The sequence below is a fragment of the Muscardinus avellanarius genome (genome assembly GCF_963383645.1).
Source record: "Muscardinus avellanarius genome assembly, chromosome: 12".
Lineage (NCBI taxonomy): Eukaryota > Metazoa > Chordata > Mammalia > Rodentia > Gliridae > Muscardinus > Muscardinus avellanarius.
In genome coordinates, this window is record NC_137798.1 from 55,179,830 (window position 1) to 55,196,879 (window position 17,050).

Genomic DNA, 17,050 nt, shown 5'->3' on the forward strand with positions numbered 1-17,050 from the left:
ATTACAAGCATCCACCACCATGCCTGGCTCAAACCTTAAGTATTTTTTATAGTAGCCAGCATTATCTTCTAATTTTTACAAAGACTATCTTACTAAATTTCTTACTACAGTAAAGACTTCAATGAGAATTTAAAGTAATTTTATAAGCTTACTTCTGCCAGGTCTTCAAAGCAGCTGCCAGCTAAGGGATGAGGACTACTTTCGTCAGTCATTTCAACTGTGTCTTCAATCAAACCTAAAAGTTTCACAGTCAATTCGTGTATGTCGGAAATGTTACTGAAAATTCTCTCAATATCCTGAAAAAAAGAAAAAGAACAGTTAAGGCATGTGAAGAAAATAATGATGCTTACCAAGTGTGGTGGTGCACACTTGTAATCCCAGTACTTGGGAGGCTGAGACCGGAGGATCAGGCAGGTTTGAAGCCAGCCTCAACTACTTAAGTGAGGCTCTCAGAAAATCAGTGAGACCCTGTTTCCAAATTAAAAAATATATAAAATAGGTCTGGGAGTGTAGACTGGAGGTATTAGGTCCCTAGGTTACACCCCAAGTACCACAAAAAAAAAAAAAAAGGAATTATGCTTAAAAATTACCAGATGTAAGCTAGGTGCAATGATGCAATACTGCAATCTGAGTACGTGGGAAGCTGAGACTGGAGGATTACAGTTTTGAGGCTAGTCTTAGCAGCTTAGAGAGATCCTGTTTCAAAATTTAAAAAAGTAAGCCGGGTATGGTGGCACATGCTTGTAATTCCAGCATTTAGGAGGCTGAGACAGGAGGATTGCATAGGTTTGAAGCAAGCCTCAGCTACTTAGTGAGGCTCTTTGCAACTCAGTGAATCCCTGTTTCAAAAACAAAGAATAAAAAATAGGGCTGGGAGTATCGCTCAGTGGTAGAATGCCCCTGGGTTCCATCCCCAGTACCTCAAAAAAAAAAAAAAAAGTAAAAAAACATAAAAAGGATTGGAGGTATAGCTTAGTGGTAGAATGCCCTTTGGCCAACCAGTACTTCCCCCAAAAAAGATATATGCATTTGTATATACACACACATACACATATAAACATATATACATGTCTATGTTTTTAATACATATAAATATATATAAGCAAAATATAAATGGTTTTTTGTTGTTGTTTTTTTGTTTTGGTGGTACTGGGGGTGGAACCCAGAGGCTTTCTACCTCCGGGCTATACTCCCAGACCTATTTTATATTTTATTTGGAAACAGGGTCTCACTAAGTTCCTGAGAGCCTCACTAAGTAGCTGAGGCTGGCTTCAAACCTGTGTGATCCTCCTGTCTCAGCTTTCCAAGCGCGGGAATTACAAGTGTGCGCCACCATGTCTGGCTCAGAATATAAATGTTAAAGATATATTTTCACCTAATACTAATACATTTCAAAACAGAGTGAAAATCATTCATGAATATGAAGAAAAATTTTAAAATTTCTTTTACTATTGACAGTAAAAATACTGCAAAGTAGCCAGGTATGGTGCAAACACCTGTAATTCCAGGATTTAGAAGGCTGAGACAAGTTGGGTGTGGTAGCGCAGGCTTGACAGAAAGATCACAAGTTTGAAACCAGTCTTAGCAACTTAGTGAAACTGTTTCCAAAAAAAAAAAAAAAAAGGCTGAGATAGAACTGCCACTTCAAGACCAGCCTGCAATAATTTAGTGATATCTGTTTCAAAATAAAAAATAAAAATGAAGCCAGGTATAGTGGTGCACGCTTGTAATCACAGTACTTGAGAGGCTGAAACCGAACAATCTCAGTTTCAAGTGTAGCCTCAGCAATTTGGTGAGACTCTTGGCAACTTAGTGAGAACCTGTTTCAAAATAAGAAAAGGACTGGAAAGCCAGGCGTGGTGGTGCGTGCTTGTAATCCCAGCATTTGGGAGGTTGAGACTAGAGGATCACGGTTCGCAGACAGCCTCAGCTACTTAGTGAGGCCCTTCGCAACTCAGTGAGACCCTGTTTCAAAATAAAGAATAAAATTTAGGCAAGGGGTGTAGCTCGGAGGTCAAATGCCTCTGGGTTCCAGCCCCAGACCCATCCCCCCAAAAAAACCTGGAAAATATAGATTCTAGATAGTTTTATTTCCCATTCCTAAAACTTCATATTCTATATGATTTTAAGCATTTCTCCACACAAAGAATTTTGGCCTGTTATGGTGGTGCATACCTGTAATTGTAGTACTTGGAAGGCTGAGCTAAGAAGATCACAGGTTCCAGACTAGCAAGTGGTAAGTTAGCAAGATTCTATTTCAAAATAAAATAGGGCTAGGGGCATAGTGAAGAGGTATAATGCCCCTCAATTATATCCCTAGTACCCCCACACACAAAAAAAAGAAATCTGGCATTAGCATGTTTTAAAATGGACTAAAATGCTGTAAGACTTGATTAAGGTTTTATAGAGTTTGTTAATTACAAGAGTTGGGATCAGAATGAAGATGACACCTAATCTAGATACAATCTGGTCTTAAAATTTGTGACTCATCTCCTGAATTTAAAAAGGAATTAAAGATTTTATTCAAATTCCTATGTATAAATTATATCTAGGTTAAAATAGGCTTGAGTTTTCAGGATACAAACAGATTTTATGAATGACTATTCAGTTTCTAGTAAACTATTATTCCACATGGCATCTTATAATGGAAATATGAGATCTAGAATATGACAGACCCAAACTTAAATCCTAACTCTACCACTTGTGGCATAATATGAAATATGTTTGGTCTAGCTGGGCGCACACTTATAATCCCAGTAGTTGAGAGGCTGAAACAGGAAGATCATGGGTTTGCAGCCAGTCTCAACTACTTCTGAGGCCTTCTGCAACTTAGTGAGACTCTGTTTCAAAATAAAGAATAAACTGTAGAGCCAGGGTGTGGCTTGGAGATAGAATGCCTGTGGGTTCCATCCCTAATTTACACACACACATAAAAAAAAAAAAAAAGTTAACACTTGTGAGCCAGGCGCAGTGGTTTATGTGTGTAACCATAAGGCTGAGTACAGGAGGATCATAAGTCTGCCACCAGCCTCAGTAAACTCATGAAATTCTCAGAAACTTATCGACACCTGTTTCAGAATAAAAAATGAAATAGGACTGGGGGTATATCTCAGAGTTAGAATGCCTAAGAGTTCAATCCCCAGCACCACAAAAAACAATAAAAAAAACTTATGAACAAAGAAGAGTTAAGGCAGGGCTGAACAAAAAAAGAGTGAACCTCAAGGTGGAAGAGAATTCAAAATGGAGCTGAGCAGGAAGGAGGGGAACTCAGTGGGAGCTGAATGGAGAGTATCTTACAGTGGAAGGGGAGAAAACTTAAGGTGGAGCTGGGCAGGAAGGAGACAGAACTCAAGGTGGAGCTGGGCAGGAAGGAAAGGAGCTTTAGGAAAGGCTGGGCAGGACTGAGATGAAGCTCATTCCCATCTTAGGTCCTTGGCTATTTGGACCTGGATTTGGCTGAACAGAATAGAAATGTCTTAGGGTTCCCTTGTCCCTTGCCTTGGGGTATCCCTTGTGTTAGGATAGATATAAATTGAGGTGACCTGAGGGAATAGATTAGAACCTCGGATTCAAGAATTGTCATATCCTGGAACTGTGTCTAACTTCTTTTGGTTTTCCCCTCTCATTTTTAGTAATGTTTTTATCATATGTAACAGATTTATGAAGAATTGAGGGAAGGGTTTATGCCCATTTGGGCTTTCAGTTTAAATGAAGAGAAAGAAATCCTTGAGACTATCGGGTGGTGCTGACCTTAGAAAGAGTCTCCTGATAATGTAAATCTCAGGGAAACAGCTGGATCTACCAAGTTCAGTTGTCTTTCATTTCTATAACCAGTCAATCAAAAGTCACAGCTTTAGACTTGCTTGCAATTGGCAGCCCAAGTCGGGGGCAGTCATATTGGGACTGAGTCCTTTACCAGTGGAATTTGATACTAGCTCCAGACAGATTAACATAATAATTGATTTACATTAAGCCTGGCCTTGGTGTAGCAAGCTTGTAATCCCAGCAGAGGCAGAGACCAGAGGATCTAGGTTTGAGGACAGCCTCAGCTACTTAGAGGCCCTTCACAACTCAGTGAGATCCGGTTTCAAAAACAAAAAGATTAGCTGGATGTGGTACCCACACTTGTAATCCCAGCACTTGGGAGGCTGAAACAGGAGGATCACACAGGTTCAAAGCCAGCCTCAGCTACTTAGTGAGGCTCTCAGCAACTTAGTGAGACCCTGTTTCCAAATAAAGTATACAATAGGTCTGGGAGTATAGCCTGGAGGTAGAATGCCCCTGGGTTCCACCCCCAGTACCACACACACACACACACACACACACACACACACACACACACACGAACTGACTTACATTTAGGACACTATATAGTTACTTGGTAAAAGGGGTACAAGTCTTTTTGTGTGTGTGTGTGGTACTGGGGTTCCTGGAAACTCTTCTACCTCCGGGCTACACTCCCAGACCTATTTTATATATATATATTTTTTAAATTTGGAAACAGGGTCTCTTAAGCCAGAGAGGCTGGCTTCAAACCTGCGTGATCCTCCTGTCTCTGTCTCCCAAGCACGGGGGATTACAAGTATGTGCCACCACACCTGGCCTAGAGGGGTACAATTCTGATCACAAAAGTCTTTGGGTTTGAGAGGAAAAAGTCTGTTTTTTTCCTTTTACATCTAGATAAATTATCATAGATTAGGATGATGATGACAGCAAATATTCCTTAGGCACTTAATTATGTTTTAAGTATTCTTCTAAGCATGTAATCTCCCAATAGTCTTAGTAGATAGGTATTATCATCATCCTAATTTCAAAAAGGAAGAAACTAAGAAACCAGAGTTTTATATAATTTGCCCATGGTCATATACCTGACATACAAACATCCAACTCATAGGGTTCTTTGAGGATTAAATGAGATGATTTCCACAAAATACTTTCCTCCATAAATGTGAGCTTTTCAAATTGTTAAAAGAAGGGCCTAAGGAGTAAATTAAGATAAATTCTAAATGATTCTGTCCTTTACCCAATATTTGCTAAGTACTAATTTCTAACCTTAGTTGGTTATTTAAGGTGCTGGGGAGTAAACCCAGGAGCATTTTATTTCAGAGCTACATTCTCAACTTGGTTTTTATTTTTTATTTTTTGGTGGTACTGGGGATTGAACCCAGGAGCATTCTACCTCTGAGAGACCACCCCTGCATCCAACCCTATTTTTCATTTTGAAACAGGGCCTCACTAAGTTGCTGAGGCTGGCAGCAAATCTGCAATCCTCCTGTCTCAGCCTCCTAAGTACTAGGATAACAAGCACATACCACCATCCCTGACTTATTTTTTGATTTGGAACAGCGTGTCACTAAATTATTAAGAGTCTCACCAAGTTTCTGAGGCTGGTCTTGAACAATTTCCCTGTCTCGACTTTCCAAGTATTAGGGTTATATGTGTGCATAGCCATGCCCAGCTCTTAGATGGTTTTTACCTCAAAAGTTTAGTCTAAGGCTGGGCGTGGTGGCGCATGCTTGTAATCCCCGCGCTTGGGAGGCTGAGACAGGAGGATCACACAGGTTCGAAACCAGCCTCAGCTACTTAGTGAGGCTTTCAGCAACTTAGTGAGACTCTGTTTCCAAATAAAATATAAAAAAAGGTCTGGTAGTATAGCCCGGAGGTAGAAAGCCTCTGGGTTCCACTCCCAGTACCACCACCCAAAAAAAAAAAAAAAAAAAAGTTTAGTTTATGGCAACAAAAAAATTATAGTAGATATATAGATGAAAATAAGGGATTCTCATTTCCTTTTGACCATCAGTATTATAAAAGAAATTTTTGTCAAATCTGCACTCATGCAATAAAAATAGACCCATATAAGTTAATTCCTGAGAAATGAAAACTGATGAGACACAGAAAAGGCAATGATAACATCAGCTATCAGCATATGTTAGGTTTTCATTCTTTAAACCACTATAGATAAAAGTCAATTATAATATGGTATAAAAAAACCTCAAATTCAAGTTGGGCATAGTATATATACCAATAACCGCAGCTACTAAGGATGCTAAGGCAGGAGGATTCCTTGAGCCCATGGGTTAGAGGTCAACAGGAAAAGAGGAAAAAAAAAATAAAGAAAACCCCAAATTCAAGCTCAAGTCTACAATTAACTTGATCAAATCATAACCATTTATAACCAATTTACTTATAGAAAAAGGCAGAAATGACATATGCCTGCCCTATATATTTTACTATTAAAAAGGTCAAATAAAATACTTTGAAAAACAAATCTTATTTAAGGTAGTATGTCAGGTGGGAATAACATGGTTAAACTAAGCACATGTACAAAAGATAAAGGTACATTAAGACACCTTAAATTTTTGGAAAAGAATCAGAAAAGCTAAGTTAATTCTTAATCTTAAGCTCATCAGCTGTTTCTTACCATTATTCCCATTTATTCATGTAATATCTGTTTAGGGGAGAAAGGAAGTGTAAGATAAATAAGCTAAAGGTAGAATGTTTTTAAAATGTGGAGTAAACATATATACTTAAAGAAAAATAAATCATATGATAAAGGAAGGAAGAAAAGAAAAACAAAAGATATTGTCTAACTAGATTACTCAGAATTGACTTGAGAAGCTACAGAGGTGAAGGAAGGTGGACAAGGCTTTCCGAATTCCCATCCTACTCCTCCCACTCCCTAGCCTGTCTTCCAAAAGAAGAGCTCTGTTTTTGTTTATGTGGCACTAGCATAGTTCTGGTTTTCTAAATCCAACTAGTGTCTTAAGGTACCTACCAAAAGATTAAAAAAAAATACAGATCTTTAAATATTTTCAGACCACACATCTTCTTCACCACCTCCAAATAAATGACTAAATCTCAGATACCTCATAGCAACAAAAGATTTAATTCCAATGTATATCCTCCCTTCTAATTTTATCTCTATTTCACTGCACTTATTACATTAGTATAACAATTTATAAATTTTTAAAACCCATAAATACAAAAAAGAATATTTTATATACTAATAAAGAAAATAACATTACTATTTATAATTTTAAGCTGTTGTTTGCTTTTGAAGATATACATAATTTCAAATCCAAAAAGGCACTTACAGAAGGCTTAAACAAATTTCTTTCAGATAGAAAGGCTTCTCGAAAAACTTTTATGATCATATTTAGTTCCCGTAGATACTGTCTTTCTTCTGCAATTTCAGTTCTGACAAGGTCATAGTAGTTTAATTCACCTGAAGAACTAGGTTCATCCTCACAGAGAGAAACCAGACCTATGTCATCTTGATCAAACATGTCCATCAAAACCTGAGAAACATAAATTAGAAATATGTAATATTTCTATCTCAAAGCACTTGAAATTAAAACATTTAATAATAATGATAATTTCAACAAATACAATGTTTCTCAGATTTGTATTCAGTGTGTGTGTGTGTGTGTGTGTGTGTGTGTGTGTGTGTGTGTGTGTGTGTGTTACTGGGGATGAAACCTAAAAGCATCCTACCTCCAAGCTACAACTCAGCCCTATTTTATTCTTTTATTTTGAAACAGGGTCTAAGTTACAGATGGCCTCACTAAGTTGTTGAGGCTGGCCGAGAATCTGTGATCCTCCTGTCTCAGCCTCCCAAGTCCTAGGGTACAAACATGTGTGCCAGCACACCCAGCTTGATTTGTATACACTATAAAAAGCTAGGTAGTGGCCGGGCATGGTGGCGCATGCTTGTAATCCCCGCACTTGGGAGGCTGAGACAGGAGGATCGCGCAGGTTGAAGCCAGCCTCAGCTACTTAGTGAGGCTTTCAGCAACTTAGTGAGACCCTGTTTCCAAATAAAATATAAAATGGGTCTGGGAATCTAGCCCGGAAGTAGAAGGCCTCTAGATTCCACCCCCAATACCACCAAATAAATAAATAAATAAATAAATAAATAAATAAATAGGTAGAATATCTAAAGTGCAGAATGTCAGAATTTGGTTTTTAAAGTATCCTGATATGCTGGAACACAACCTCAATAACATATTGAAATTTTCTAGGCATAAGTTTTATTTCAATCTTTTATCTAAAAAGATAAGCAGCACAAGTTAAAGAAATTAAACATATAGCATAATAGCACCTATTGTGAAAAAGTCCTAGAGGTTCAAGTATCTATAAACTCAACTGACAGACATGGACATAAAAAAAGTTAATGCTAAAATTTTAAGTGAATAGTATCCAGAACCAAAGAGGTAGAAATTTCACTATATTAATGTTGGTCAAACCAAATCTGGACTGTTGTCTTTAGTTTTAGCAATCACAGTCTGGAAGCAATACTACAAGGAATTAAAAAATTATGTCACATGATGTTTATTTGTTTTTTCTTAATTCTCAAAAGATAAAATTAAGGACATGGAAAATGTTTCATATAACTGAAAGACTTATTCTGAAAAACAAGTATATAATCTGAATTAATATATTCTACAAGACAGAATGAATGAATGAAAGTTAATAGAGAAGCCAATTTCAGCTCTGTATAAGAAATTCCACGTAATCAGAATTTTTTTTTAAATTAATAGTTTTGTGGGAAACAAGATCCCCAGTGCCAAAACAGTGAGTACATAATCATTTGATAACTTGTTAGGATTCATTGTCTTCTAATTCTGAAACTATTTTGAATTTAACTGTTTTGCCTTCAAACAGTCATAGAAAAGTTGAACCTCTAATATGGTAAGAAGTTTCTCCTTCCCAAAGTTCTTTATCAACAGTCTGTCTAAGGCCACAGGGGAAAGAGGAGGGTATGATGGGAGCAAAAGTGGTGGTGACCTATCTCAGGGTATTGTATCTTTAGTAGAATTAGGATGTACTATATTATGGGAGGAGGGGCACAACTTGATGTTGGAGACCAAGACAAAGCAAGGTAAAGAGATTTTCTGTATGACAGAGAAGACTGATAAAGGGCATTGAATAGCTGCGTGTGGTGGAGCACACTTGTAATCCCAGCACTTGGGAGGCCGAGGCAGGAGGATCACACAGGTTCAAAGTCAGCCTCAGCTATTTAGTGAGGCTCTCAGCAACTTAATGAGACCCTGTTTCCAAATAAAGCATAAAATAGGTCTAAAAATATAGCCTGGAGGTAGAAAAAGTCCCTGGGTTCTACCCCCAGTACCACAAAATTTTTAAAAAAGGGTATTGAGTAGCTAAGGAGAGCATTTGCATGGGAAAAGAGCCTAGCATGGTATGTTACAGCCCAGGGAAGGGAAGGGAAGAGGGCATCCACAAAGTGGGAGTGGAGAGAGGTAGCAGCATAAGTTTGTCAGAGCTTGAGTTGGGTAAGGAGGGTAAATACAGAACAGATGGGTCTAAGCTAAAACAGGGTTAAGGAAGATGCCTACATCGGTATGGGGAGAGAAGAGATTGGTTACATACAGAAGACCTGATTAAATAAGAAAACATTATCAAGAAAAATGGGAGCCAGGTTTCTGTTAGAAAGGGAGTCACAAATATGAAAAAGAGCTGGGTGTGGTGGCACACGCCTGTAATCCCAGTGATTGAGAGGCTGAGACAGGAGGGCTGCCTGTTCAAGGCTGGCCTCAACAATTTAGTGAGACCCTGTTTGAAAATAAGGGCTGAGGACAGAGCTCACAGGTAGAATGTCCCTGGGTTCAATCCTCAGTACCACAAAACAAAATATGAAAAAAGAAAGACTATATCATGTATGTTAAATACTTACATATACATAATCCCTAACTCTGGCCTCTGACATACCAAGGCTGTGGACACCCAATAGTAATGAACTCATCTAGCACCAGATCTTGGTTTTTAATGCCATGCCCCCACTAAAAGGAACCAGAGTTTTTAGAGAAAGAGTTAATTCTAGAGCTTCAACAGCAAAAGAACAAGTTGAACTGAGCCTAGTCACACATGCCTGTAATCCCAGTTCCTAAGAGGCTGAGACAGGAAGATCACAGGCTCATGGCCAGCCTCAGCAATTTAGCAAGGCCCTCTGGAACTTAAAAGTAAAAAATAAAATAGGGCTGGGATAGAATGCTCCTGGATTCAATTCCCAATAACACACCACACACACAGAAAAAAAGAGCCAGGTGTGGCGGCACATACTTGTAATCTCCGTACTTGGGAGGCTGAGAGGATTGAAGATGAGGTTCACACAGGCAGCCTCAGCTACTTAGTGAGGCCCTCTGCAACTTAGTGAGACCTTGTTTCAAAATAAAGACTAAAAAATAGGACTGGGGATGTAGCACAGAGGTAGAACCCCTGGGTTCCATCCCCAGTGCCAAAAAAAAAAAAAAAGGAAAAGTGTTCAAAGAATGACAGAAATAAAGAAGTCATCTTGGAGTTCCTGTTGACCAAATATATGACAATTTGAACATCTAAATAAATAATGAAGCAACAGATTCTAAATAAATAATGAAGCAACAGATTATGGCCCAATAAATAAAATAAGAATTATATAAATCTGTATTAAGTTAAATATATGAGTAAATTTAAAGCATGATGTGGAATATGATCCTTATAGTCTCAAAATATTCTACAAAATATTTATTGCCTGGCAGACAACCCTTTAATCAAGTAATCAAAGTGAACATCACCACTAGTGAAACACATTGAAACTGTATACCTGTAGCCAGGCGTGGTGGTGCACACCTGTGATCCCAGTACTTGGGAGGCTGAGACGAGGATCACAGGTTCAAGGAAAGCCTCAACAATGTAGTGAGACACTCTGCAAACTAGCAAGATTCTTCCTGGGTTTCAACTGTTTCAAATCAAAAAATAAAAAGGGCCAGGGTGTAGCTCAGAGGTAGAGGCTAGGTACTGGGTTCAATCCCCAGTACCACAAAAAGAAAAGAAAAGTATGGCTGTGTACAAGTTGGAATGTAATAAATAAAAAAAACCATAGTACAACTTCTATGATATTCCCGCTAAAGACTACAACCTGATTCTAAACAGGATGTAACAGAAGAATCTAAAGTCAGGTGTGATGATGGACATCAGTAACCCCAGCTACTTGGGAGGCTGAGAAAGGAACACTGCAAGTTCAAAATCAGCCTGGGCAGCCGGGCGTGGTGGCGCAGGCTTGTAATCCCCGTGCTTGGGAGGCTGAGACAGGAGGATCGCACAGGTTCAAAGCCGGCCTCAGATACTTAGTGAGGCTTTCAGCAACTTAGTGAGACCCTGTTTCCAAATAAAATATAAAAAAAAAGGTCTGGGAGTATAGCCCGGAGGTAGAAAGCCTCTAGATTCCACCTCCAGTACCACCAAAATCAGCCTGGGCAACTTAGTAATAACTTGCATCCAAAAAAAAAGAAAAGAAAAGGAAAAAAAAAAGAGTGCTGGGGATGTAGCTCAGTTGTAGAACACCACTAGGTTTAATCCCCAGAATCGTGCATGCGTGTGCGCGCACGCATGCACACACACACACACACACACACACACACACCCATGCATGCATGTACATATGCACAATACATTTAAATATCATGGTTACTCTGCAAAGCCAGGAATTTTCTGTCTTCTAATATCAGTAATTATAAAATTTGATAATATAATCATATATGAAAAAATTGAAGCAAAAATGATAAAGTCACTATTATTCAAGTTGAATTAAAGTACCTTTTAATACTTACCTTATCGGCACACATTGACACTTTAATGTCCTGCTGAGATATTTCATAATGTCGAATATTAAAAACATAATTACCAGCCAATTTCAAAATATCTGCTGAGATATACTCTAGTACAGCCACAATATACAGAGACACATGGTAGTCCACTTTATACCCCAAAACTTCCTGTGGAAAAAGTAAATAATTTAAAAAATAGCACTGTTAAGTATTAGTTAAACACTTTAAAATTTAGCATCCTTGCATAAAGAACATTTATAGGCCAAATGTCTCAACTTATGGATACCACAGGATATGAAATGAGCCTTAGATGTCAGTGTTACAGGCTTAAAAGAAATTGTTTTTGAATGTGTGTACTGAAGATTGAACACTGGGGCATTCTACCTCCAAGATATACCCCCAGCCCTATTTTTTAATTCTTTATTTTAAAGCAGGGTCTCACTGGCCAGGCGTGGTGGCGCATGCTTGTAATCCCAGTGCTTGGGAGGCTGAGACAGGAGGATCGCACAGGTTCAAAGCCAGCCTCAGCTACTTAGTGAGGCTCTCAGCAACTTAGTGAGACCCTGTTTCCAAATAAAATATAAAATAGGTCTGGGAATATAGCCCGGAGGTAGAAATCCCCTGGGTTCCATTCCCAGTACAAAAAAAAAAAAAAAAAAAAAAAAAAAAAAACCAGGGTCTCACTGAGGGCCTCACTAAGTAGCTGAGTCTGGCCACAAACCTGTGAACTGCCTGTTTCAGCCTCCCAAGTACTGTGGACCACCATGCCCAGCTCTTAAAAAAATTTTTTAAAGAGATAGCTAATCTAAAAATCTACCCTTTTATCAAACAAGATAGTTGATTCCATAGAAATCTTGGGCTTCACACTGAAAGTCTCTTAACACATTACTTAAAATCTATTTGATACTGGGCGTGGTGGCGCATGCTTGTAATACCAGTGCTTGGGAGGCTGAGACAGGAGGATCTTGCGCTGGCTTAAGAGACCCTGTTTCCAAATAAAAATATAAAACAGGTCTGGGTGGGAATGTAGCCCGGAGGTAGAAGGGTTTCCGGGTTTCCATCCGCAGTACCACCAAAAAAAAAAAAAAAAAAAAAAAAAAAAAAAGAAACTATTTGAAAACAGTTTTAAAAAGGGCTAGGGGTGTAGCTCAGAGGTGTAATGCCCCTGGGTTCAATCCCTAGTACCAAAAAGAAAAAGCAAAATAACCTTTGATACATATATATTGTATACAAGAACCTTGCTTTAAATCAATATACCCTAATTTTTTTTTTTAATTTATTTATTTTTTTTTTTTGGTGGTACTGGGGTTCCTGGGAGCCCTTCTGCTTCCGGGCTACACTCCCAGACCTATTTTATACTTTTTTATTTTTGGAAACAGGGTTTCTTAAGCCAGCACGGCTGGCTTTGAACCTGCGCGATCCTCCTGTCTCTGCCTTCCAAGCGCGGGGATTACAAGCGTGTGCCACCATGCCTGGCTCCCTAATTAGTTTCTATTGGAGGAGAATATGTGTACTGGGGGAGGAGTCTTGAAATTGCTACAAAAGCATCTTCAAGTTCATGTACAAGAAGCATATTCTATAGACTAAATAACATTCTGCAGACTACTTTTCATATATATATATATATATATATATATCTTTTACAGATTAATTTTAAAATAGTTCAAAAGTTACAGTAGCTGTCAATATTATGTATTTTTTTTCTTTTTCTTTTATTAATGAACAAATCAGTCAAGAGTAGTAGTTTTTGGAATGCCACAAACCAGTATTACTATTACCTTTTTTTTGGTGGTACAGGGAATTGAACCTAGAGGCATTCTACCTCTGAGCTATACCCCCAGCCCTTTTATGAGTTTTGTTTGAAACAGGGTCTCACTAGGTAACTGAGAGGCTCACAAATTGCTGAGGCTAGTCTTGAACCTGTGATCCTCCTGCTTTAGTACTTTAATTCCAAGTATTGAGATTAAACAAGTGTGTCACCACAACAGCTTACTATTAACTTTTAACATTATCTGAAAGCAATCCTATCTCAAGAATATTTTTATTTTGTTCTTTAGGGAGTGGGTGGGGGCTGGGGATTAAATCTAGGACCTCACACATGCCAAGAACATGCCTTACCACTAACCAACAAATCCCAACCCCTACTTTATTTTATTTTATTTATTTATTTTATTTTTTTTTTTTTTTTGGTGGTACTGAGGGTGGAACCCAGGGGCTTTCCACCTCTGGGCTATACTCCCAGCCCTTTTTTATTATTTTATTTGGAAACAGGATCTCACAAAGTTGCTGATAGCCTCACTAAGTAGCTGAGGCTGGCTTCGAACCTGTGCGATCCTCCTGTTTCAGCCTCCCAAGCACAGGGATTACAGGCATGCGCCACCACGCCTGGCTCCAACCCCTACTTTAATTTTGTATACATACTAATATGCACACATATATGTATGTGTACAAGTAACTTGCCATCTACATTAATACTACATAAACATGCCAACTCACTATAAATAAAGTATGTTATAAAGCCAGGCACGGTGGTGCACGCTTGTAATCCCAGTACTTGGGAGGCTGAGACAGGAGGATAGCGGTTCGCAGCCAGCCTCAGCTACTTAGTGAGGTTCTCTGCAACTTAGTGAGACCCTGTTGCAAAATAGGGCAGGGGGTGTAGCTCAGAGGTCAAATGACCTTGGGTTCTATCCCCAGACCCATACAAAATAAATTAATTAAAGAAAGAATAAAAAATAGGGCCAGAAGTGTAGCTCAGAGGTAGAATGCCCCTGGGTTCAATCCCCAGTGCCACACACACACACAAAAAAAGTATGTAAAAAAATTCTCCCAGCCAGGCATGGTGGCACATGCTTATAATCCTAGTACTTGAAGGGCTGAGACAGGAGGATTGCACAAGTTCAAAGCCAGCCTCAGTTACTTAGGCTCTCAGCAACTTAGTGAGACCCTGTTAAAAAAAAAAAAAAGTATAAAATAGGTCTGGGAGTATAGACCAGAGGTAGAAAAGCCCCTGGGTCCCACCCCTAGTACCACCAAAAAAAAAAAAAAAAATTTCTCCCAGTGTTTAACCTCTTATTACCTTCAAAGAAGGATGGATTTTGTCCACAGGCAGTAAGAGAGGATTCCTTCGTTTCCGTTTCTCTATGGCAGATTGTGCATCAGCGATAGCCCACTTGTCAATTGGATGAGGAAAGGTCTTTTGAACCCGTTCCTGTTTGGATCACAGCAGTACCATTGTAGAATTAATAGAATTGTTCATAAATAGGAAATTCATGCAAAATTAACTTTCTAATTATCTTAGATAAAAGCAGCTAATAGGCATGTAATATGTTCTAGTTACTATTTTATTTTTACTGGTGTATTATAACTGTATATAACAGTGACTCATAGTGATACATTCCTATATACTGTTCTAGTTGAATTTTTATGTTTAAAATAAAGTGGTCAATAGCACTATCAGGATTTTTCCACATAATTTCCATGAGTAAAGAGTTAAAGTTTAAAAAGAAAGCTTTATGGAGCCGGGCATAGTAGTACATGTTTGTAATCCCAGCATTTGGGAGGCTGAGACCATAGGATCACAGTTCCCAAACAGCCTCAGCTACTTAATGAGGCCCTTCGCAACTCAGTGAGACCCTGTTTCAAATAAAATAAAATAAAATAAAATAAAATAAAATAAAATAAAATAAAATGACTGAAAAAATAGGGCTGGGGGTGTAGCTTGGAGGTAGAATGCCCCTGGGTTCCATTGCTAGTACTGCCAAAAAAAAAAAAAAAAAAAAAGCTTTAGCTTTATGTACACCAGGCCCCTGAAATTATTAATTTGTGTACACCAGGCCCCTGAAATTATTAATTTGTGTGTGGTACTTAGGGGCATTCTACCTCCAAGCTACACCCCCAGCCCTATTTTTTTAATTTTTTAATTGGTACATTGTATTCATACATCATAATGGGGTAAACACTTGTGTAGACATACATGCACTTTTTTTTTATTCTTTATTTTGAAACAGGGTCTCACTGAGTAGCACTAAGTAGTAGCTGAGGCTGTCCGCAAACGGTTATCCTCCTGTGTCAGCCTCCCAAATGGTGGGATTACAAGGGTATACCACCACACCTATCCCCTGAAATTCTTAATACCTCCAAAATTAAGATTTTTCCTTTGCTGGGTGGGGCGGTGCATGCCTATAATTCCAGTGCTTGGGATGCTAAAGCAAGTGTATGATAGGTTAAAAACCAGCCTCAGCAATTTAGTGAGACTCTCAACAAGACCTTGTTTCAAAATTAAAAATAGAAAGGGCTGGGGGTGTAGCTCAGAGATAGAATGCCCATGAATTCAATCTCTAGTACCTTAAAAAAAAATCCTTCAAAGCCAGGCATGGTGGTGCACGCTTGTAATCCCAGCATTTGGGAGGCTGAGACCAGAGGATCACGATCCACAGAGAGACTCAGCTACTTAGTGAAGCTCTCCACAACTTAGTGAGAACCTGTTTCAAAATAAAGAATAAAAAATAGGGCAGGATGTATAGCTCGGAAGTAGAATGCCTCTGGGTTCCACCCCCAGTACTGAAAAAAGAATCCTTCATATGAAAGTTGCTCTTTTATTACATAAGCAATCTTCAAAGGAAAGATAATTTTTGAAAGTTGTATTAATAAATACTTCTTTTCTTTTCTGTGTGGTACTAGGGATTAAACCTAGAAACATTCTACCTGTGAGCTACAACCCCACTCCTTTTTTTTCAGTACCAGGGATTGAACCCAGGGGCATTCTATCTTTAAACTGCATCCCCAGTCTTTTCTTTTTTTAAATTATTCTTTATTTTGAAACAGTTGTGGAGGGCCTAACTAGCTGAGACTTGCTACAAACCTGCGATCCTCCTGTCTCAGCATCCAAAGTACTTGGATTACAAGCGTGTGCCACCATGCCTGGCTATTTCCAGTCCTTTTTATTTTTTGCTTTCAAAACAAGATCCTGCTGGGTTGGTGAGTCTCACTATGTTGCTGAGGCTGTCCTTGAACCTAAAGACCTTCTATCTCAGCCTCCCAAGTACTGGGATTACAGGTATACATCACCATGCTGGCTTGACGAATATTTCTCAAAGTATAAAAATACTCTTAGGTAACTGAAGCAAAACAAATACAAAAACATAAAAATAAGCTAAATGTGGTGGTGCACGCTTGTAATCCCAGCATTCGGGAGACTAAGACAGGAGGATCGCAGTTCGCAGCCTGCTGTAGCTAATTAGTGAGGTCCTTTGCAACTCAGTGAGACCCTGTTTCAAAATAAAAGAATAAAAAATAAGGCTGGGAATGTAGCTCACTCGGAGGTAGAATGCCCCTGGGTTCCATCCCTAGTACCGCCAAAAAAAAAACAAAAAAACAAAAAAACATAAAAATACTCCCATATATCCAAGGCAAAACAAAAATTTGAACACTGAGAGAACTTATAT

General features: G+C 38.7%; 1 protein-coding gene across 3 annotated transcripts in view; it reads right to left on the minus strand.

Moving 5' to 3' along the window:
- SOS2 (SOS Ras/Rho guanine nucleotide exchange factor 2) overlaps positions 1-17,050 on the minus strand; it is a gene marked incomplete at its 3' end in the record, with an annotated part of 86,955 nt that overhangs the window by 54,247 nt on the left and 15,658 nt on the right. For all 3 annotated transcript variants that reach the window (XM_080708176.1, XM_080708175.1, XM_080708174.1), the window contains exons 3-6: positions 14,683-14,814; positions 11,607-11,771; positions 7,095-7,298; positions 153-296 (exon numbers count right to left, since the gene is read on the minus strand). In XM_080708176.1, coding sequence (XP_080564302.1) covers positions 153-296; positions 7,095-7,298; positions 11,607-11,771; positions 14,683-14,814 — 645 coding nt within the window. The remainder of the gene's footprint in view (positions 1-152; positions 297-7,094; positions 7,299-11,606; positions 11,772-14,682; positions 14,815-17,050) is intronic.